The following is a 24,886-nucleotide window of genomic DNA, read 5'->3' on the forward strand; positions in this document are numbered from 1 at the left end:
TGACAATTTTATTGATGCCATTTTGCAGTAAATTCATCATTTTCATCACTTATTGCCTTTTTGTGAAAATAAGAGGTACAATTTCATGAGGATCTATAAAGGGTCACAGAGGAAATATCGGGCGACGCGGTACTTAAAGCTGAACTGAAGGCAGAGGAAGAATTTTTAAAACATATGGATCCATCATAAGAAATAATACCGTATCTGGAGCGACGTCAGAGACCTCCGGCTGTCCACTACTTCTCCAGGACTGAGGGGACGTTTTTTAATACTTTATTCAGAGATCGGATAAAATGTAAATTAAATCGTTCTTATTAAGAGAAGGGAACACCAAGAGCAATAGGGTCTTATCCGGCAGAGATTAATCCAGGGGAGGAGTAAGGGAATTGCTCACTTATTGGGGTTGTCTAATCCACAACTGAGGAGACAAAGTATGACATCTGCTGAAGAACGCTCTGGTAGGGAAATCCCACCATGGAAACCAAATAGTAGGAGGATAGGAGTAGTAGTTTCCACTGCTGGTAATAGAATCAAGAAATACAGAGCCCGTATTCATTATCGGATCAGGAGAACCTGATGAAGAAGCTGTTTAAGCATCGAAACCTGAAAAGAATGAATCACATTGTTCTATCCTGAATACAGCTTCTGGATTTCTTGATTCCATTACCAGCAGAGCAGACTACTACTCCTATCCTCCTACTACTTTATTGCTCTCATTAACCCCTTTACGACTTTCTATTTACTGGTATGTCCAAGGTCACATCCCTGCTTTTGATGCAGGCTCAAAAATGGCAACAGATCAGGGCTCAAAAAATAAGTCATCAAAGCCTCAGATCCCGAAAAGTGAGAACGTTTCTGTTCTCAGAAAATAACAACAAATTCCCCATTTTTTGGGGGAGGGACAAATATCTATGATTATTTCACCAATTCTATAAAAAAAAATCTATACTTGTTTGATATCTCCTATATTATATATCTGGGATAAAGCTCTGCATCACTGAATCACAGGTGCTCAGGAGAATGTTTGCTATCTCCGAGCTTGTACTGTCTTGGAGAAGCATAACCTGTTAGATTTACCATATAGTGAACATGATAAATAATAATAAAAAGAAGCACTTGTGAACTGCACTTTTTTTAGCACAATTTTTCCCCATTTTCCAGTACACTTTATGGTAAAATGAGTGGAGTCATTCAAAAGTACAACTTGTTCCACATAAAACAAGCCCTCTTATGGCCATATTCTTGGAAAAAATAAAAAAGTTATGGCTCTATGAAGAAGGGGAGTAAAAAACAAAAGTGAAAACGAGGGAAATGGCAGTATTATGAAGGGGTTAAATTCATATGAATTACAGGAAATTTGACACTAACTCAATCACCGCAGATCGATCCGTTCATCTGTAATTACCATAGAGGTCATGTCCGGGAGAATCGCACTGCCGGGTAACAATACAGTAAAAATTAAGCCCAAAGAAATACGGAGGAATTACAGATTTTTTTTAACCATTTCACTTCACTTAAGATTTATTTTCACCTTTTTTTACAGCACATTATGTGGTTAAAGGAAGAACGAATTTAAAAATGTGAAAGTATACTGTAAAAAACAATCCCCCATTAGGTTATGAGGATGGAAAATAACATGTTGTGGTTCATGAATGAGAGGAGGAAGGAAAGAAAGTGGAAAAATAAATGTCCAAATCTTCAAGGGGTTAATAGGTGTCACATACAGGAGATTACAGGAATATACATTACACATCAGTAGAGCGAGTATTTCCCGCATCTTCTCCTTCTCTGCACAGGTCATTAGGATGTTCACTTAAGGCTCTTTCTACCCTGGCGGGGACAGATCTGAAGAAACCTTGTCGGAAACCCGGTCCCATAAATACATAAATGATTGGATTCATGCAGCTGTTAAGACAAGCCAGGGTGGACATAAAGGTCTGTATTATAAAGAATAGAAAGTTATCTATATAATAATATTCTGGTATCAGTGGGAATATGTAATATGGAAACCAGCAGATGAAGAAACACAATATAACAGCGGTGATGATCCTGGAGGATCTCTGAGATCTCTGGGATCTCTTACTTTTTCTAATCTTGTAGAAAATTGTGACATAAGAGGTGACGATGATGAGAAAAGGGATCACACACATTATGATTAATCTGAGCAGCTGCATAGTGTGATGTAACTTTTTGTTTAAAGGAACTATATAATCATGAAATACACACCATTCACTTACCTCACCTACTCGGTATCTATACACGTAATACAGTACACCCGCTACAATGAGGCTCAGCCCCCAGATGATCGCTGCAGAGATTCTCACCACATTACAGGTTCTATGAATTTTGGCCCAGAATGGCCACATGACGGACACCCAGCGGTCAATACTCATGGTCGTCAGGAGGAGAACACTGGTGGTCATGTTTAGATTAAACAGAAAAATGTTCACTACGCAATATGCAGGATCCGGGGGGAAAGAGAAAGGTGCTGCCCACTCAACAATTCTCAGAGGCAGAGACGCACAGCACAGGAAGTCCGCGATGGCCAGGTGGAGGAACCACACGGCACTGATCGTCTTCTTCATCCTGAGTCCGGCAATCCAGATGACTAATCCATTACCGATAATCCCGAGAGCAAAAACAATGCTGAATAATGTAATTGACGTCTTCTTTATAATCCTAGGATAATAATAAGGATCGTCGTCATCGTCAGAAGACCTGAAAAGAAAGGATAGGGTAGATGTTAGGAAAGCTAATAATTTATGTTGCCATATATGTCTACCTTAGAGGGGTCACCTTTGCCGGGTGGGTGGGTTGGGGGTAGAAGTTGAGACGTCCTCCATGCCGGTCTTCTAGTAACTGTTTAGGGCTGCACGTCCTCCAGTTGCCTCAGCTGCACTGTACCATGAATACAATCTCTTGTGGTCTCATCACAATCTGTAATGTGCATCTGTGCTGTGTCCACAGGGGATGTGATACAAGGTACAGTGATGCTGAAGCAGCTGGCGGCCCTGCCCCTGCCCCAGCGGAGCTGACACTTTACATTACCGCTAAGCAGAGAAAAGAAAGTATTCACAGAGGATCAGGAGCAACACAATAAATGATACTTTATCAACATGAAATAAAAAGACTGACAAGGAATAATAAATAGGGATGATTGAATACCCTATTATTTGCTTTGCCGAATGTCCGTCGAAGACATCGCCGCTATTCCAGTATTCGCGAATATTCGGCCCCCAATGCAAGTCTATGGGAAAGCAGAATAATATCATGTTGGACCCGTTGGTGAGCTGTGGTGACTGGGGAAGAGGCTGAAATGGATGGCAAAAGGCAGAAACAGTATGGGAACAGCCTGTAGAAGGTGCCTCACTGCATTTCTGCTCCCTCCTGATTCATCCAAGGTGAATGGACGCACACTAATGCGTCGCCCGCATTCACCCTCTTCCTCTGATTTCTGTCGCATGTGCCATGACACATGCGACAGAAAACTTCTCCCTGGGTCCAGCTAAGCCACCCCCCATACCCTCGCGGTGTCTCCCGGCGTTCCCCCGCTGTTTTTACCTTTTTGCAGCACTGATCCCTCACTTCCCTCTTTCTTCACAATGAATGCTATGCGCATGTGCAGAGCGCATCTGTCAGACTCAACTCAGCTTCTTGTTTTCAGTGAGAGCGAATGTAGAGCTGCGCTGGCTGCACGCACTTTGCTGCTGTGACCCAGGGAGGGTAGGTGCAGATTCTTTGCACCCACACTCCTCACATGGAGGGTCTGTACTTCTAGAAAAGGGGGGACACGTTCCCTGAGCATGCCCCCCCTATTCTAGAAGGCCCAGAGTCATCGTGGGACTTCCAAAATGTATTACAGGATTTTTTTTATTCTTTACAATAAATTGGTGAAAGAGGGAATGTTTTGGAGAGTGTTTTTTCAACTTTTTTTTTTCTTTTGTCGTCTATTTTTTTTTCTACTTTCATTACTAACAGTTGGTGATGTCGGATATCTGATAGACGCCATGACATCACAAACTGCTGGGCTTGATGTAAGGTGATATTACACATATGGTATTAACCCCATTTATTACCCCGTTTGCCACCGCATCAGGGCAACGGGATAAGCTGGGGCGAAGCACCAGGATTAGTGCATCTAACGGATGCGCCACTTCTGGGGCGACTGTGGCCTGCTATTTTTAGGCTGGAAAGGGCCAAAAACTATGGCCCTTCCCACCCTGAGAATACCAGACCACAGCTGTCCGCTTTACCTTGGCTGATGAACCAATTTGGGGGAACCCCATTTTTTTTATTATTTATTTTTAAATAATTATTAGTGATGAGCGAGCATGCTTGTCACTACTCGGTACTCGCACGAGTATCACTGTACTCGGGCTGCTCGGCGGGGACCGAGTAATCTCGCGATACTCGTGCTTTACTCGTGGTCTTCATTTCTGCATGTTGGCGCTCTTTTGAGAGCCAGCCCTCATGCAGGGATTGGCTGGCAGACCACTGCAATGCCACAGCCCTGTTAGTTGTGGAATTGCAGTGATTGGCCGGCCTGCACAGCGTCACCGAGCCTTTATATCGGCCGGCGCGCTGTGCTCTGCTCACAGCTATTCTGACAGTGAGTGTAGGGAGAGTGTCGCTGATTCAGGGAAAGCTTTGCGGCCCTTTATAGCTTTTTCAGTTGCAGGGCTGCAAACAGTGTGACCAAAAGTCCTTCTCAGGACTATTCTAGTTGTATACAGGCAGGCAGGGTATAGCCAGGTCGGAGTACAGTAGCAGAGTCCTTCTCAGGACTATTGTTGCTATATACAGGCAGGGTATAGCCAGGTCTGAATACAGGCTAGTGACCAAAAGAGTCCTTGTCAGGACTATTGTAGCAGTATACAGGCAGGCAGGCAGGCAGGGTAGTGGTGACCGTATACCAGCCTTCATATCTGGGGCTGGTGTACACAGTGTAAAACAGTCCAGATAGTGTCTGACTTGTCTGTACTGTAATTGTCGCTCCCCAAAAAAACCTGTTAGAAGGTTATTATTGCGTCCGTGCTTGGTTTTTAAAACCGCACGTGTGTGCCTGTTGGTGGCAGCGTACAGGTGCACTGGTGTGCGTTTACCAAACTATTATATAACGCACAAGTGTAGTGTATAATACACGTCAGTCAGCAGTGGCTGATAGTGTCAGAGTTCTTAATTTTTGCTCCTAAAACCTGTGTTAGGTTATTATTGCGTCCGTGCTTGGTTTTTAAAACCGCACGTGTGTGCCTGTTGGTGGCAGCGTACAGGTGCACTGGTGTGCGTTTACCAAACTATTATATAACGCACAAGTGTAGTGTATAATACACGTCAGTCAGCAGTGGCTGATAGTGTCAGAGTTCTTAATTTTTGCTCCTAAAACCTGTGTTAGGTTATTATTGCGTCCGTGCTTGGTTTTTAAAACCGCACGTGTGTGCCTGTTGGTGGCAGCGTACAGGTGCACTGGTGTGCGTTTACCAAACTATTATATAACGCACAAGTGTAGTGTATAATACACGTCAGTCAGCAGTGGCTGATAGTGTCAGAGTTCTTAATTTTTGCTCCTAAAACCTGTGTTAGGTTATTATTGCGTCCGTGCTTGGTTTTTAAAACCGCACGTGTGTGCCTGTTGGTGGCAGCGTACAGGTGCACTGGTGTGCGTTTACCAAACTATTATATAACGCACAAGTGTAGTGTATAATACACGTCAGTCAGCAGTGGCTGATAGTGTCAGAGTTCTTAATTTTTGCTCCTAAAACCTGTGTTAGGTTATTATTGCGTCCGTGCTTGGTTTTTAAAACCGCACGTGTGTGCCTGTTGGTGGCAGCGTACAGGTGCACTGGTGTGCGTTTACCAAACTATTATATAACGCACAAGTGTAGTGTATAATACACGTCAGTCAGCAGTGGCTGATAGTGTCAGAGTTCTTAATTTTTGCTCCTAAAACCTGTGTTAGGTTATTATTGCGTCCGTGCTTGGTTTTTAAAACCGCACGTGTGTGCCTGTTGGTGGCAGCGTACAGGTGCACTGGTGTGCGTTTACCAAACTATTATATAACGCACAAGTGTAGTGTATAATACACGTCAGTCAGCAGTGGCTGATAGTGTCAGAGTTCTTAATTTTTGCTCCTAAAACCTGTGTTAGGTTATTATTGCGTCCGTGCTTGGTTTTTAAAACCGCACGTGTGTGCCTGTTGGTGGCAGCGTACAGGTGCACTGGTGTGCGTTTACCAAACTATTATATAACGCACAAGTGTAGTGTATAATACACGTCAGTCAGCAGTGGCTGATAGTGTCAGAGTTCTTAATTTTTGCTCCTAAAACCTGTGTTAGGTTATTATTGCGTCCGTGCTTGGTTTTTAAAACCGCACGTGTGTGCCTGTTGGTGGCAGCGTACAGGTGCACTGGTGTGCGTTTACCAAACTATTATATAACGCACAAGTGTAGTGTATAATACACGTCAGTCAGCAGTGGCTGATAGTGTCAGAGTTCTTAATTTTTGCTCCTAAAACCTGTGTTAGGTTATTATTGCGTCCGTGCTTGGTTTTTAAAACCGCACGTGTGTGCCTGTTGGTGGCAGCGTACAGGTGCACTGGTGTGCGTTTACCAAACTATTATATAACGCACAAGTGTAGTGTATAATACACGTCAGTCAGCAGTGGCTGATAGTGTCAGAGTTCTTAATTTTTGCTCCTAAAACCTGTGTTAGGTTATTATTGCGTCCGTGCTTGGTTTTTAAAACCGCACGTGTGTGCCTGTTGGTGGCAGCGTACAGGTGCACTTGTGTGCAATTTCCAGAAACTTTGATATAACGCACAAGTAGTGAATATACACGTCAGCAGTGCACAGCATTGCAAAATGCGCAAGGGCATTGGCAAGGAACAAGGAAGTGGACGTGATGGTGGTGCAGGCAGAGGCCGAGGTCGTGGGCAAGCTCTAATTTCGCCACAACAAAGGGCCACATCTAGTCGCTCGCACGTCCTGTCCCAAATTCTTGGGGACCGCAGCAGTACACCGCTCTTGAACCAAGACCAGTGTCAACAGGTTGTTAGTTGGATAGCGGATAATGCTTCCAGTCAGATTGGCACCACCACAAACACTCTGTCTTCCACACGGTCAAGTGTCAGTAGCCGTGATACTGCACCGCACATTTCTGAACCTGATCCTCCTTCCTACCACCAGGCTGAGTACACGTCCTCCTCGGACATTAATGATCCCACACTTGGACACTCGGAAGAGCTGTTCACGTTTCCATTCACACATTCTGGCCTCTCGCCAGCTCATATTGAAGTGGGTCATGAGGAGATCGTCTGTACAGATAGCCAAATATTTGAGCAGCCACGTTCTCACGAAGTTGGCAACGTGTCTCAACAAGTGGTGGACGATGATGAGACACAATTGTCAGCAAGTCAGGAGGAGGAGCAGGGTGCGGAAGAGGAAGACGACGTGGTGGATGATCCAGTAACTGACCCAACCTGGCAGGAGGATATGCAGAGCGAGGACAGCAGTGCACAGGGGGAGGGAGGCGTAGCATCACAACAGGCAGTAAGAAGCAGGGTGGTGGCCCCAGGCAGAAGTCAGGCAACCGTTCCCCGTAACAACACGACGACACAAGGTGCCTGTACAAATGTTAGGTCTTCACGAGTCTGGCAGTTTTTTAAGTTGGATCCAGATGATTCAAAAAAGGCCATTTGCAACACCTGCCGTGCCAGCATCAGCAGGGGTACCAAAACTAGCAGCCTGACCACCACCAGCATGATCAGGCACATGTCAGCCAAGCACCCGACTTTGTGGGAAGTACAACAGAGTCGAGGAGCAGTGCTTGCTGATGTCACTGCTACGTCTTCGCTGGTTGTGCATGCGAGCCAATCCTCTGTCCATGCTGCCTGCGAACAAGCCTCCTCCACTCCTGCACCTGCAGTTGCCTACGCAGAAAGAACACCATCATCAAGCACGTCCTTGTCCCAGCGCAGCGTTCAGTTATCCATTGAGCAAACCTTTGAACGCAGGCGCAAATACACTGCCAACACCCCACATGCCACAGTTCTAAATGCTAACATTTCGCGACTGCTTGCGCTGGAAATGTTGCCTTTTAGGCTGGTGGAGACAGAAGCATTCCGTGACCTGATGGCGGCAGCTGTCCCACGTTACTCGGTCCCCAGCCGCCACTATTTCTCCCGGTGTGCCGTCCCCGCGTTGCATAACCACGTGTCACAAAACATCACACGTGCCCTGAACAACGCTGTTTCACCCAAAGTCCACCTAACCACAGACACGTGGACAAGTGCTTGTGGGCAAGGCCGCTACATCTCGTTGACGGCACACTGGGTTAATATTGTGGAAGCTGGGACCCAGTCTGAGCGAGGGACGGAACACGTCCTTCCCACACCAAGGTTTGCAGGCCCTACCTCAGTCAGTGTTTCACCCACACTCTACAGCTCCGGAATGTCATGCTCTTCAGCCTCCTCCTCCTCCTGCGCATCCTCATCCACTGTGCCCTCCACACCAGTCACAAGCTGGAAGCACTGCAGCACTGCCTCGGCGAAGCGGCAACAGGCTGTGCTGAAGCTAATCTGCATAGGTGACAAACCCCACAATGCAGAAGAGCTGTGGACAGCTCTGAAACAGCAGGCAGATCACTGGCTCACACCTCTGAACCTAAAGCCAGGAAAGGTCGTTTGTGACAATGGCCGGAACCTGGTGGCGGCTTTGAGGCGAGGCCAGCTGACACATGTTCCATGCGTGGCCCATGTGCTCAACCTCGTGGTTCAGCGGTTTATAAAGTCATACCCAGAGCTGTCTGATCTGCTGGTAAAAGTTCGCCGCCTGTCTGCACATTTTCGAAAGTCACCTACTGCTTCAGCCGGCCTTGCCGGCTTTCAGCGCCGTTTGCATCTTCCGGCTCACAGACTGGTGTGTGATGTCCCCACGCGTTGGAATTCAACTCTGCACATGTTGGTCAGGATATGTGAGCAGAAGAGGGCAGTTGTTGAGTACCTGCATCACCTAAGCCGTCGGGAAATGGGTCAAACTCCACACATAACACCTGAGGAGTGGAGATGGATGTCAGACCTATGTACCATCCTCCAAAACTTTGAGGACTCCACCAAGATGGTGAGTGGTGATGACGCCATTATTAGCGTCACCATACCGCTACTCTGCCTTCTAAAACGGTCCCTGCTGAAAAACAAACATGATGCATTGCAGGCGGAGCGCGATGAGTTGCAGCAAGAAACAGTAGTGGGTGTGGGTGATAACACACAGCCCAGCCTCGTCTCATCACAACGTGCAGTGGAGGACTATGACGAGGAGGAGGATGAAGACATGGAGCAACTCTCCGGCCAAATTGAGGATATGACATGCACACCAGTCATATCCTCGATTCAGCGTGGCTGGCCAGAGGACAGGGTAGATGAGGAGGAGGAGGAGGAGGAGGAGGAGGAGGACAGCATGTTCAGTCATCTTGTTGGTCAGGCTACTGAAGTCCTGGCTGTTAAGAGTCTGGCGCACATGGCTGACTTTATGGTAAGCTGCCTGTCTCGTGACCCTCGCGTTAAGAACATCTTGGCCGACAATCATTACTGGTTGGTAACACTGTTAGACCCACGCTACAAGGAGAACTTTTTGTCTCTTATTCCCGTGGATGAGAGGTCAACCAAAATGCAGCAGTTTCGGAAGGCCATACTCACGGAAGTAGGCAAAGCATTCCCCTCACAAAACGCTAGCGGCATAGGTCAGGAATCAGTGGACAACCGAGGCGTACAGCCGAGAGAGGCACAAGTCCAATCCGCCAGAGGTAGGGGAACAGTCTTTAAGATGTGGGACAGTTTTCTCAGCCCCTCACGTACCACAGCCCCTGAGGTGCGGGGTAGTGCCACAAGAAATCCTAAGTTTGCCCAGATGCTGAAGGAGTACCTTGCAGATCGAACAACTGTACTCCGACATTCCTCTGTGCCTTACAATTATTGGGTATCCAAGCTGGACACGTGGCATGAATTGGCTCTCTACGCCTTGGAAGTCCTGGCCTGCCCTGCTGCTAGCGTTTTGTCAGAGCGTGTTTTTAGTGCCGCAGGTGGAATCATTACAGATAAACGCACCCGCCTGTCAACTGAAAATGCTGACAGGCTGACTCTGATAAAGATGAACAAGGGTTGGATTGGGCCAGACTTCACCACACCACCAGCAAATGAGAGCGGAATTTAAAGTTTGCCATGTACCTCCACTCACCCATGGGTACACTTCTCGACTTTGGATAATCGCTGGACTGCTCCTCCTTCTCCTCATGCGCCATCATGATGACCGTTACAATAGTTAGGTCTTTGTTTCAGGTATACCCCCAGTGGTAAATTTTTTCGCCCATTCTTTGCAGAATGGACATTACAACGACAGGAGACCCGCTCCTTTGCAATGGGAACAATGTTTTGAGGCCCTCATGCACGTCTCTACCCAGGGACAACGTGTAGCCTCCCAATTTTTGGCTGCCCTGCCTAAGGGCTATACTATAATACACCCACTTCCTTAAAATGGACACTTAATGTTTTGAGGCCCTCATGCACGTCTCTACCCAGGGACAATGTGGAGCCTCCCAATTTTTGGCTGCCCTGGCAAAGGGCTATACTGAAATAGACCCACTTCCTTACAATGGGCACTTCAGGTTTAAAGGCCGTCATGCACGTCTCTACCCAGGGACAATGTGGAGCCTCCCAATTTTTGGCTGCCCTGGCAAAGGGCTATACTGAAATAGACCCACTTCCTTACAATGGGCACTTCAGGTTTAAAGGCCCTCATGCACGTCTCTACCCAGGGACAATGTGGAGCCTCCCAATTTTTGGCTGCCCTGGCAAAGGGCTATACTGAAATAGACCCACTTCCTTACAATGGGCACTTCAGGTTTAAAGGCCATCATGCACGTCTCTATCCAGGGACAATGTGGAGCCTCCCAATTTTTGGCTGCCCTGCCTAAGGGCTATACTGAAATACACCCACTTCCTTAAAATGGACACTTAATGTTTTGAGGCCCTCATGCACGTCTCTACCCAGGGACAATGTGGAGCCTCCCAATTTTTGGCTGCCCTGGCAAAGGGCTATACTGAAATAGACCCACTTCCTTACAATGGGCACTTCAGGTTTAAAGGCCATCATGCACGTCTCTACCCAGGGACAATGTGGAGCCTCCCAATTTTTGGCTGCCCTGCCTAAGGGCTATACTATAATACACCCACTTCCTTAAAATGGACACTTAATGTTTTGAGGCCCTCATGCACGTCTCTACCCAGGGACAATGTGGAGCCTCCCAATTTTTGGCTGCCCTGGCAAAGGGCTATACTGAAATAGACCCACTTCCTTACAATGGGCACTTCAGGTTTAAAGGCCCTCATGCACGTCTCTACCCAGGGACAATGTGGAGCCTCCCAATTTTTGGCTGCCCTGGCAAAGGGCTATACTGAAATAGACCCACTTCCTTACAATGGGCACTTCAGGTTTAAAGGCCCTCATGCACGTCTCTACCCAGGGACAATGTGGAGCCTCCCAATTTTTGGCTGCCCTGGCAAAGGGCTATACTGAAATAGACCCACTTCCTTACAATGGGCACTTCAGGTTTAAAGGCCATCATGCACGTCTCTATCCAGGGACAATGTGGAGCCTCCCAATTTTTGGCTGCCCTGCCTAAGGGCTATACTGAAATACACCCACTTCCTTAAAATGGACACTTAATGTTTTGAGGCCCTCATGCACGTCTCTACCCAGGGACAATGTGGAGCCTCCCAATTTTTGGCTGCCCTGGCAAAGGGCTATACTGAAATAGACCCACTTCCTTACAATGGGCACTTCAGGTTTAAAGGCCATCATGCACGTCTCTACCCAGGGACAATGTGGAGCCTCCCAATTTTTGGCTGCCCTGCCTAAGGGCTATACTATAATACACCCACTTCCTGACAATGGACACTTAATGTTTTGAGGCCCTCATGCACGTCTCTACCCAGGGACAATGTGGAGCCTCCCAATTTTTGGCTGCCCTGGCAAAGGGCTATACTGAAATAGACCCACTTCCTTACAATGGGCACTTCAGGTTTAAAGGCCATCATGCACGTCTCTATCCAGGGACAATGTGGAGCCTCCCAATTTTTGGCTGCCCTGCCTAAGGGCTATACTGAAATACACCCACTTCCTTAAAATGGACACTTAATGTTTTGAGGCCCTCATGCACGTCTCTACCCAGGGACAATGTGGAGCCTCCCAATTTTTGGCTGCCCTGGCAAAGGGCTATACTGAAATAGACCCACTTCCTTACAATGGGCACTTCAGGTTTAAAGGCCATCATGCACGTCTCTACCCAGGGACAATGTGGAGCCTCCCAATTTTTGGCTGCCCTGCCTAAGGGCTATACTATAATACACCCACTTCCTGACAATGGACACTTAATGTTTTGAGGCCCTCATGCACGTCTGTATGCAGGGGCATTGGTGAACCTCACAATTTAGGACTGCCCTGGCAAAGGAAAATACTACAAAGACTCACTTCCTCAAAATGGGCACATTAGACTCAAGAGGCCTTCATGTACGTCTCTTCTCAGGGACATCGGAGTGCCACACAATGTTTTCACGTAAAATCTTTCATGTATTGATCTCAAAAAGTAACATACACCAGCTCTATCTCACTATTGGGTATGTGCCCTTAACATTTCCGCCATGAAAAATCATTTTGGGGTCATTTTGGAAGGTTTTCTGGTGAGTCCGTAAAAATGGCGTAAAACGCGGACAAAATTGTTCACAGCTGTGACTTTTGAGTGATAAATGCTTCAAGTGGTCTTCCCCATGCTGTTGCCATGTCATTTGAGCACTCTTCTGAGACTTTTGTGACATTTTTAGGGTTTCTCCATGCTGCCGGGAGGTCATTTCACAAAAATACTCGGGTCTCCCATAGGATAACATTGGGCTCGTTGCTCGGGCCGAGTACACGAGTATCTTGGGAGGCTCGGCCCGAGCTTCGAGCACCCGAGCTTTTTAGTACTCGCTCATCACTAATAATTATAAAAGAGAACCTGGAGCCCCTTCAAATTGGATCCCCAACCAAGGTAAAGCTGCCAGCTGTGGTCTACAGGCTGCAGCCATCTGCTTTACCCTAGCTGGCTATCAAAAATGGGGGGAACTCCACGTCACTTTTTTTTAATTATTTATTTTTATTTTTTTTGTGCAAAATACAAGGCTAGGCACCCTTTAGTGCCACATGAAAGTCACTAAAGAGTGGCAGCTTAGAATTTCCAGGGAGGTGGGACATTATATATGTGTTTGACATCGGTCTGCCTGTCTATCTATCTATCTATCCTTTTTTATCTATCTATCCATTATCTATCTATCTATCTAGCTATCCATCTACAGTATCTATCTAGAGAAATAGACCACATCTATCTATACATCTATCTATCTATTCCTCAATTTATCCATCCATTATCTATCCATCTATCTATCTATCTATCTATTTATCTATCTATCCATCCATTATCTATCTATCTATCAAATCAAATCAAATAAGCTTTATTGGCACGACCACATACAAATTAGTTTTGCCAAAGCAAGTGTACATTAGGGACTGGGACAGTGGGGATGGTGGGTGGGGATTGTAGGAAGAATGAATGGGGCACATCCAGGGTGGGGACTGTAGGGAGTATGGATGGGGCACATCCAGGGTGGGGACTCTGGGGGCACATCTAGGGTGGGAGGTATGGAAGTCCATGGCTTATGGTGGGGCATATCCAGGGTAGAGACTGTAGTAACGGTGGATGGGGCATATCCAGGGTGGGGACTGTAGTAAGGATGGATGGGGCATATCCAGGGTGGGATCTGGGGGGCCACATCTGGGATGAGAGGCTATGGAAGTCCATGGCTTATCATAGTTCTCTTTCTGGAAGTCTATGACATTCGCTCACATACCGCGCTGCTATCTCCACTGTGCTCTCTTCCCCCAGCAGGATATATGTTTTCTCTTCCTGCTTTATGGAGCTAAAATACGGGAAGAGATGGGAGAGTCTCCTGAAGTGAGTGTCCCTCACTGCTGAGTACTTGGTGCAGTGTAGCAAGAAGTGGGTTTCATCCTCCAGGGCCTCCAGGTCACAGTGTTGGCACAGTCTGTCCTCCCTGGGCTTGTAGCTCTGCTTGTGTTGGCCGGATTCGATAGCTAGACTGTGGGCACTGAGTCTATATCGGCTCAGGGTTCTGCGGTCTCTGGGATCCGGGAGTTTTTCCAGATATGGGGCCAGTCTGTAGTCTCTCTGTAGTCTCTGGTACGTGGTCAGTTTCTGTGAGATGTTGATGTCGGTCCTCCAGTCATTGACATACCTCTCCTGGCCCTCATCTACCATCTTCCTGATTCTGGTTCTTGTCAGGCTGCTGTGATTGGTCATTTTGTCCACTTGGGTTTGGGAGAGCTGTGCTAGGGGTCCTGGTTCATCTGGCCCACGTATGTATATCAGAGCTTTGTGGTGATGGGAGCTTGGATTGCTACTCTGTAGATGAGCCTGAAATGATAGTGACTTTTTCAGAGCTGCTAGGTGTAGAGGGAATCTGCCCAGCTCGGCTCGACAGGCACTGTTGGAAGTGCTTCGATGGACCTGGAGAAGGTGCTTACAGAATTCCAGGTTAAATATTTCTGTTGGGCTGGAATCCCACCTTGACCTATCTGGGTGAGTTTGAGAGCCCCACACTTCGCTGCCATACAGGAGGATTGGGGCGATGATGGAATCAAAGATTTTTAGCCAGACCCTCACTGGTGGCTTAAGATGAAACAATTTCCTTCAGATGGCATAAAAGGTTTTGCAGGCCTTGTTTTTCAGGGTCCCTATGGCTTGTTTGAAGCTCCTTGACTGGTGAATTTCCAGGCCCAAGTAGGTGTATTTGTCCGTTCCTGTAAGAGTGCAGCTGTTTAGGATAAATGGAGGATGCTGGTCAAATCTCCTTTTTTTCTTTTGGAACACCATAATGTTGGTTTTCTTTAGATTAATCGGTAGTGCCCATGTGAAATCTATCTATCCATTATCTATCTATCTATCTATCTATCTATCTATCTACCTATCCATCCACTATCTATCTATCTATCTATCTGTGGCGCCCTGGACAAGCCAGGACGTCACAGGAACTACAAAAACACACCCCACACCCCGGTTAGGCACACCAGTCACACAAAAATCCTTGTTGCCTCTCTCCAGGGGCTGATGTCCACACCAGGTGGGGCGGAGCCAGGCGGTTGGCCCCGCTCATCGAGGAGTTCAAAGCCCTGGAGGCGGGAAAAGGAGTTCAGTTGAGTTTGGAAGTGGAGTTTGACAGTTGAGGGAAGTGGTAGTGGAGCTTCAGACTGACCGTGTCCGGGTACGTGGCCCGAGCACATACAGCAAGTTTGGCAGACGGTGATGACCGTCTGCAGGCGAGGCCGATTGACGCACAACCGTAAGGACCGGGGTCGGGCAGTGGTCTGTTGGTACCGGATCGGGGAGCGAAGAAAAGAAGAAAAGCCAGCACCACTCGGCAGGGTCTACGGACTCCAACCAGGCTTGGAGTTGCCGTTAAACCAGTCAAATCCGTCAGCGACGGGAACCTCCGGGGTTCTTCAGCCACAAAGACCAGACTGAAGGCAACCGCTCAACCGTAAAGGGAAATACAGCTACCGCCACAGCTAGAGTTCCCAGGGCCAGAGCCTGCGGGCAAAAGGGAGCTCCTCTAGCAACCACTCGGCTGGGGAGCGGGCTACCGGTGGGAAGCCATCGGAGCCGACAACACATCCAAGGTGCAGGGAGAGACAGTCACCGCCAACCTACCGGGAGTGACCACCGCAGCCATCTATGGGACCCATCCATCCAGCCGTTTCTTTGACCAGAGGGGAGATAAGGTATGCACACCAGTGACTATGGAAGGGGAACACATGTAATAGCAGAAACTGCTGTGTGAATACTGACATGAAAAATTCAATAGCTATTTGTAAGAATGAAATGTGAAAAATGGAACCTGCATTACTGCCATGAATATATGAATAACGAGAAATTTAGCTACTGAATTGATCAATACAATAGAGCCCCAACACTACGCCAAAGTATTTCTCTACGTTGGGGTCCCTAGCTTGTATGTGTCCTCTCATGCAGTTAAAAAACTTACCGTGTATGGGAAGCGGAGACCCAGGCTATATATACGATGTGGATTGGCAATAGGTGTGTATGGGGAGGGTTCACAAACGAAAAACTACTAACATTAAGGAATAACGTTTGGAACTCCATTCTATGTCTGAACTGGGTGCAAAAAACCTAAAAAACATCACTATGGGGAGATAAGGTATGCACACCAGTGACTATGGAAGGGGAATACATGTAATAGCAGAAACTGCTGTGTGAATACTGACATGAAAAATTCAATAGCTATTTGTAAGAATGAAATGTGAAAAATGGAACCTGCATTACTGCCATGAATATATGAATAAAGAGAAATTTAGCTACTGAATTGATCAATACAATAGAGCCCCAACACTACGCCAAAGTATTTCTCTACGTTGGGGTCCCTAGCTTGTATGTGTCCTCTCATGCAGTTAAAAAACTTACCGTGTATGGGAAGCGGAGACCCAGGCTATATATACGATGTGGATTGGCAATAGGTGTGTATGGGGAGGGTTCACAAACGAAAAACTACTAACATTAAGGAATAACGTTTGGAACTCCATTCCATGTCTGAACTGGGTACAAAAAACCTAAAAAACATCACTATGGGGAGATAAGGTATGCACACCAGTGACTATGGAAGGGGAATACATGTAATAGCAGAAACTGCTGTGTGAATACTGACATGAAAAATTCAATAGCTATTTGTAAGAATGAAATGTGAAAAAGGTTTTTTGCACCCAGTTCAGACATAGAATGGAGTTCCAAACGTTATTCCTTAATGTTTGTTTGACCAGAGACTCCGTGTACATTACTGGCTGAGTGAGTACCACTGTGCCGCCTGGCACCGCGCTGCCCCGCGACCCTGCACCTCCCCAACTCCCAGCATCCACCTTCCAGCCCACATCACCGGGCCCCGGGACCACCAAATCCCCCTACCCACGGAGGGGAGAGAAACATCTCAGCTGCTCCCTGTCATCGCTCCCGGGATCCCCGTCCAGAGCAGCGGTGGTGTCCCATTATCACCACAAACCGTGGGTCGTGTCACAGACTACAGCTCAACAATCAATCCCCCTTTCACCCACGGTCGAGGAGCGCCGCTCGAGTTCCTGTATCCGGCCCACCGCTCGAGCCACCGAGCAGTCGCAGCGCCGGACCCGAGCCGCGAGCACTGTTGAGCAGCGCACCCCCCGCCTGTGACACATAGATAGATAATGGATGGATAGATAGATAGATAGATGGATAGAGAGATAGATAATGGATAGATAGATAGATAGATAGATGTATAGATAGATAGTTAATGGATGGATAGGTAGTAGAAAGATGGATAGATAATGGATGAATAGATAGATATATGGGTAGATAGAAAGATAGATAAATAATGGATGGATAGATAGATCGGTAGATAAATAATGGATGGATAGATAGATAGATAGATAATGAATGGATAGATAGATCGATAGATGGATAGATAGATAATGGATAGATAAAGGGATAGATAGATAGATAGATAGATAATGGATGGATAGATAGATAGATAGATAGATAGAGGGATAGATAGGGGGATAGATAGAGGGATAGATAGATAGATAGATAGATAGATAGATAGATAGATAGATAGATAGATAATGGATGGATAGATAGATAGGCAGATAGATAGATAGATAGATAGGGCACAGGAGACCACATGCCACACAATGGCAACACACAGCAATCCATAGTGAGAGTCCACAGAAAGGGCACAGGAGGCCACATGCCACACAATGGAAACACACGACAATCCACAATCCTTAAAACATGCCACCCAAATCCTCTACCACAAGAACCTGTTATGTCCTATGAAAATCTTTCTTCATTATAGGGTATATCGACCAAATATGACATCCTTAGTTATCAGCAGCTGGAACATTCAAGGATTGAATGCCTCAGCTTTTGGGTCCAAGACAAATGACCCAGACTTCAAACAAAGACTAAAGAACTTTGACATTCAGATCCTGCTGGAGACATGGGCATGAACAGAGGAGGAATCCCTGGCACCCATGGGATATAGGGAATTTTCTGTCTCCGCCCAGAAAAACAAGAACACCAAACAGGGCCGCTGCTCAGGGGGCAAACTAATATGAAACAAGGAGGAGATCAAAGATCACTTTAAGGTAATAAAAAGAGGAGAAAGCCATATCTGGATGAGGATAGGCAGCTCCATCATCACCTCTCAGCAGGACATCTACCTCTGCACAGCCTACATTCCTCCATCAGCATCCCAATACTATAAGCCGGACATCTAAGAAGACCTACAGAGGGAGGTAGCCCAATTCCAGTCCATGGGCAGGGTTCTCATCTGCGGAGACCTCAATGCCAGGATGGGTACAGAGAAGGACTACCTGTCACCTGATAGAAATACATATGTAATGGGAGAGGGGCCCTTCTACAGTGACTAAGTACAGACAGCAAGAAACAGCTTTGACTGAGTGGTGAATAAAAGCGGCAGAACCCTGTTGAATCTGTGTCGGAGCTTGGGGTTATATATAGTGAATGGGCGCATCAGGGGGGACTCATTAGGGAGATTTCCACTAAACTCCCAGATGGGCAGCAGTGTGGTGGATTATACAATAACCGACATGGACCCAGCAAAAATAAATGCCTTCAAAGTCACCCCCGAAACTCACCTGTCAGACTACAACCAGATACTGCTGTATATGAGATCCACGGACAAGCAACACACAGATAAGCCCCACCTGACCAGTCTCCACATTATGCCACCATCCTACAAATGGCCTAAACAGTTATCAACTGAATACACCAACATGAGCAACAGAACCAAGATCCAAGAGCTACTTGTAAATTTCAACTCAAGACGCTATACATCAAACCAACAAGGAGTTAACCAGGAAGTGAATGACTTTAATAACATCCTGTATATCATGGCAGAGCTAGCAGGCATCAGAAAGACCAACCCCAAGAAACCTACAAATAAACAAGACCAAAAATGGTTTGACAAACAATGCAAGTCACTACGTGAAAAGAGAAAGTGCGCCTCGAAGCTGTCGTCAGTGGTGTCCCGCTGAAAAATCAGAGAATACGCCATCTTGGGTGTGAAAAATTCCCGCCATAGTCATCTTCCCCGAGAGAAAGGGTGCAAATGTGAAGACCCGCCCCCTGGGAACAGAGCGGCGCTGCAAAAGGGAAGAGAAGTGCCCCGAAAAGACCAAGGGGGAGCGGGTGAAGAATGGCAGCATGTAACTAGCGCTGTGAAGTGCAGGGACGCCAGGACTCTGCCGGAGTACGTTCCTGAGGAGTAAAAAGCTGTGGAGAAGAAGCGCAATAGGGTTTTACCCCAATAACACACGGGGTAGAGACAGGGAGCAGTAATACTCACCAAGTGAAGTTGTGAAAGTCACAACTACTATGCAGGCATGGAAAGTTTTGATCAAGGCAGCAGCAACCCAGACTGCAGATAACAGAGAACAATAGAGGAAAATAGGGTTTTTTTAAGCCGTGCCAATGATCATTTCTCAGGTATTCAGATTAATGGATCTTTATTTTGCACAGGTCTACGCGTTTCTGGAGTCTCAGCTCCCGTCCTCAGGACCATCAGGCATAAGAACACATCAAATCTCAATTGATAAAAAAAACACTATTTTCCTCTATTGTTCTCTGGAGTACGTTCCTGGACAGCAACTCAGCAAAATGTACCAGAAGCTCCAGGCCAAGGTCCACTCCATGATGATGGAGTGGACGTCGGAGATGAAGGGCCTGGCCACAACCGTTTGGGCATACGAAGTGGAGGTGGTCTCAGAGGAGCGGGTAAGCGACCCATGCCCCTATGTCCCCGAGGGATTGGTTGATACGGCTAAGGGGCCCGGCCTGCTGCCGTCCACCACGCCACCTCCCTCACTGCCCATGCCCACGGCCAACGCAGCGACTGACCCGTTACCCCTGCTACCGGTAGTGGAGCCCGCAGCATCTGTGGTAGAGGGCCCAGACCTGGGGCCCCCAGGCCTTACCTTTGTCACCAACCTGGCTCCCGTCTCGGCTTCCATCCCGGCCGCAGCAGAAGCGATCGTCGACTAGAAGCTGAGGCATGACGGGGATGTAGCTGCCAAGCGGCAGAGCAGGCCACGTCACAGCGGAGTCCCTCATTACCGAAGGTGCCAGTCGTGGCCGGCACGGAGGGACTCTGGCTGGGTCCGTCCCCCACACAGGCTGACCCGGAGCAAGCATCCGACGTTCCGTAATGGGAGCCGCAGCAGTGGCAGCTGCGCCATGAGATTGCTGCTTAAAGGAGAAGAATGTTGATGTGGTAGCGGATCCCGGCTACCATGTTCCCAGTCCCCGTTGGGACTTTGCTGATTCCCATTCCAGTTAACCCCCAAAGTTAAAGGATCTGATCGGAGGAGCAGTCGTACCCGCACCGCCGGCAGCTGAAAATGGAGTCCTGTGGGACAGTGTCACCCATGAGTGAAGGAGGCATTGGGGGCTCGTGCTGCCCGGTGGTGGACTGTGGGAAAGCTGCAGGAGGAAGCTGCACCAGAGCCAAGTGGTTTAAGTTGGACCACCCTTCCCGTGTTGCCAGTCTTCGGAGAGGCTGGTTGGAGGGAGGACCCGCAGCAGAGCAGGCAGGGGTCCGGTCACTAAGTAAACAGGTGACCATCCTCTGGGGCCAGGGGTCCCCCAGGTCGTGGGGCCCCCTGAAAGACTTCCGGGTGCGACGCAACGTACCCGTTCCCGCTTGGGTGACCTGGACAAGTTCCTATTTCTGGACTGGGGAAAAGGGGTGCTGCCCATTTCTTAGGGGCAGCATCAGGGTTCAGGTTGCTAGGGTGGGAAATCGGAAGGACATGGACCCGTTCCCATGTTAATAAAAGTGTTATGTAACGTTTAAGTGAATGCCTCCCGTAAGGGATGATTTAAAGTCTGCTTAAAAGCATTGTAAAAAGTTTAGTATACTTGTATTTGCTATTTTCTTATCTTTTCACAAAAATAAACCGGTGATGGTCGGGCAGCCCGCGGACAGTCTGCATTAAACCAAGGGGGAATGTGACGCCCTGGACTAGCCAGGAGTCACAGGTAGTTCCATGCACCACACCCCACCCTAATAAGGTACCATCAGTCACCCATCAAAACCCTGAATCACCCCTCCCAGGTCTTGACGTTCACACCCGGTAGGGCGGAGCCAGGTGGTTGGCCACGCCCACTGAGGAGTTCGGATAGCCTGAGGCGGGAGGGACACTCACTTCAGAAGACTCTCCCATCTCTTCACGGATTTCAGCTCCATAAAGCAGGAAGAGAAAACATATATCCTGCTGGGGGAAGAAGATAGCACAGTGGAGATAGCAGTGTGGTATGTGAGCGAATGTCATAGACTTCGAGAAAGAGAATTATGATAAGTCATGGACTTTCATAGCCTCCCATCCCAGATGTGGCCCCACAGTCCCCACCATGGATGTGCCCCATCTACCCTTACTACAGTCCCCACCCTGGATATGCCCCATCATAAGCCATGGACTTCCATAGCTCCCACCCTAGATGTGCCCCCAGAGTCCCCACCCTGGATGTGCCCCATCCATCCTTCCTACAGTCCCCACCCACCATCCCCACAGTCCCAGTCCTTAATGTACACTTGCTTTGGCAAAACTAATTTGTATTTGGTCGTGCCAATGAAGCTTATTTAATTTGATTTGATTTGATAGATAGATAGATAGAGGGATAGATAGATAGATAGATAGATAGAGGGATAGATAGATAATTGATGGATAGATAAAAAAATAGATAGATAGATGGATAGAAAACAGATGGATAGATAGAGGAATAGATAGATAGATACTGTAGATAGATAGATAATGGGATGGAGAGATAGATAAATGGATAGCTAGATAGATAATGGATGGATAGATAGATAGAGGGATAGATAGATAGATAGATAGATAGATGGATAGATAATGGATGGATAGACAGAGGAATAAATAGATGGATAGATAGATAATGGATGGATAGATTGAGGAATAGATAGATCGAGGGATAGATATACAGATAGATAAATAGATAATGGATAGATAGATAGATAGATAGATAATTGATGGATAGATAAATAAATAGATAGATGGATAGATAATGGATGGATAGATAGAGGAATAGATAGATAGAGGGATAGAGAGATAGATAGATAGATCGATAGATAGAGTTATAGAGAGATAGATAGGTGGATAGATAAATAGATAATGGATGGATAGATAGAGGAATAAATAGATAGAGGAATAGATAGATAGATAGATAAATAGGATAGATAGATAATGGATGGATAGATAGAGGAATAGATAGATAGAGGGATAGATAGATAGATAGATAGATGGATAGATAATGGATGGATAGACAGAGGAATAGATAGATAGATAGACAGATAGATAATGGATAGATAGATAGATAGAAAGATGGATGTATAGATAGATAGTTAGATAATGGATAGATAGATAGATAGATAGATAGAGATCCGCCCACCATTCCTAGGAGTAAGCAGCATTGAACATGAGTGCCTGAGTTTTCCATCATTTTATACCTTGTAATGAGCACACAGTAAGGCCAAACCTGGAAAAATTCAACTCCACGGAAGAGAAAAGCGAGCTGGATTGATCTGGACTAAAGATTTTTATGAAAAACGAAGAAATAGAGGATTTAAAGGACATAAAAAAAACTGTTGAAGGACAGATTACATACAACAGGAGGACTCTAGATTGGCATCCAGAGATCATAGCATCCAAAGGTAGGACTATTCTCCATCCATACCACAACCTACAGACAGTGCTGAAATTACATCTCTGAGAAATAAGGATTTTTATAAAAATGGAAAATATAAAGGTAGAACAAGTAAATGATCAGGGACCAGAGCTGGAGACACAGGACAGCAGGGGGTCAGCCATCCTGGAGATCACAGAGCTGGAGACACAGGACAGCAGGGGGTCAGACATCCTGGAGATCACAGAGCTGGAGACACAGGACAGCAGGGGGTCAGACATCCTGGAGATCACTTAGTGCTCACTTCAGTTATCCTATTCAGTTATATGTAGTTTTTTTTCTGAATGTGAACACAGCTCCGCCCCTTTCGGCCATGTTTTTTCCATCTCCTATATAAGAAAGTCCTTAGTTACCCCTCTCCACCCATAGCAGTTTTTAATTGCAATGAGATGACACACAGTTAGGGTCACAGAGCTAGGGACCCCAATATAGAGATATGCCTTGACGAGGCCTTGGGGCTCAGTTACATTGATCAATGCGATTGCTAAATATCTCCTTTTTCCTAATATTCATGGCAGGTATGCAATTCATTATTCACATGTTCAAATTAGCAAGTAGCATTTTTCATTGTATATTCCAATATTTGTCCATATGCTTGAGGCATTATACTATTATCTAGGTTTGATGTGCAGCCTTATTCGTATATAGTATGTAATTTTTTGGCTTGCACTCATAATATATATATTAGTGCTCACTTCAGTTATCCTATTCAGTTATATGTAGTTTTTTTTCTGAATGTGAACACAGCTCCGCCCCTTTCGGCCATGTTTTTTCCATCTCCTATATAAGAAAGTCCTTAGTTACCCCTCTCCACCCATAGCAGTTTTTAATTGCAATGAGATGACACACAGTTAGGGTCACAGAGCTAGGGACCCCAATATAGAGATATGCCTTGACGAGGCCTTGGGGCTCAGTTACATTGATCAATGCGATTGCTAAATATCTCCTTTTTCCTAATATTCATGGCAGGTATGCAATTCATTATTCACATGTTCAAATTAGCAAGTAGCATTTTTCATTGTATATTCCAATATTTGTCCATATGCTTGAGGCATTATACTATTATCTAGGTTTGATGTGCAGCCTTATTCGTATATAGTATGTAATTTTTTGGCTTGCACTCATAATATATATATTAGTGCTCACTTCAGTTATCCTATTCAGTTATAAGCAGGGGGTCAGACATCCTGGAGATCACAGAGCTGGAGACACAGGACAGCAGGGGGTCAGACATCCTGGAGATCACAGAGATGGAGACACAGGACAGCAGGGGGTCAGACATCCTGGAGATCACAGAGCTGGAGACACAGGACAGCAGGGGGTCAGACATCCTGGAGATCACAGAGCTGGAGACACAGGACAGCAGGGGGTCAGACATCCTGGAGATCACAGAGATGGAGACACAGGACAGCAGGGGGTCAGACATCCTGGAGATCACAGAGCTGGAGACACAGGACAGCAGGGGGTCAGACATCCTGGAGATCACAGAGCTGGAGACACAGGACAGCAGGGGGTAAGACATCCTGGAGATCACAGAGCTGGAGACACAGGACAGCAGGGGGTCAGACATCCTGGAGATCACAGAGCTGGAGACACAGGACAGCAGGGGGTCAGACATCCTGGAGATCACAGAGCTGGAGACACAGGACAGCAGGGGGTCAGACATCCTGGAGATCACAGAGCTGGAGACACAGGACAGAAGGGTGTCAGACATCCTGGAGATCACAGAGCTGGAGACACAGGACAGCAGGGGGTCAGACATCCTTGAGATCACAGAGCTGGAGACACAAGACAGCAGGGGGTCAGACATCCTGGAGATCACAGAGATGGAGACACAGGACAGCAGGGGGTCAGACATCCTGGAGATCACAGAGCTGGAGACACAGGACAGCATTGGGTCAGACATCCTGGAGATCACAGAGCTGGAGACACAGGACAGCAGGGGGTCAGACATCCTGGAGAT

The 24,886-nt window shown here is 46.9% G+C and overlaps 1 protein-coding gene across 1 annotated transcript in view; it reads right to left on the minus strand.

Annotated features, from left to right (window-relative positions):
• Positions 1 to 1,068: 1,068 nt before the first annotated feature.
• The window catches only part of LOC142256011 (formyl peptide receptor 2-like), a 114,240-nt gene continuing 90,422 nt past the window's right edge, over positions 1,069 to 24,886 (minus strand). The window contains exon 3 of the mRNA XM_075327498.1: positions 1,069 to 2,718. Coding sequence (XP_075183613.1) covers positions 1,746 to 2,718 — 973 coding nt within the window. The 3' untranslated portion in view covers positions 1,069 to 1,745. The remainder of the gene's footprint in view (positions 2,719 to 24,886) is intronic.

Source organism: Anomaloglossus baeobatrachus, chromosome 11 (genome assembly GCF_048569485.1).
Source record: "Anomaloglossus baeobatrachus isolate aAnoBae1 chromosome 11, aAnoBae1.hap1, whole genome shotgun sequence".
Taxonomy (NCBI): Eukaryota; Metazoa; Chordata; class Amphibia; order Anura; family Aromobatidae; genus Anomaloglossus; species Anomaloglossus baeobatrachus.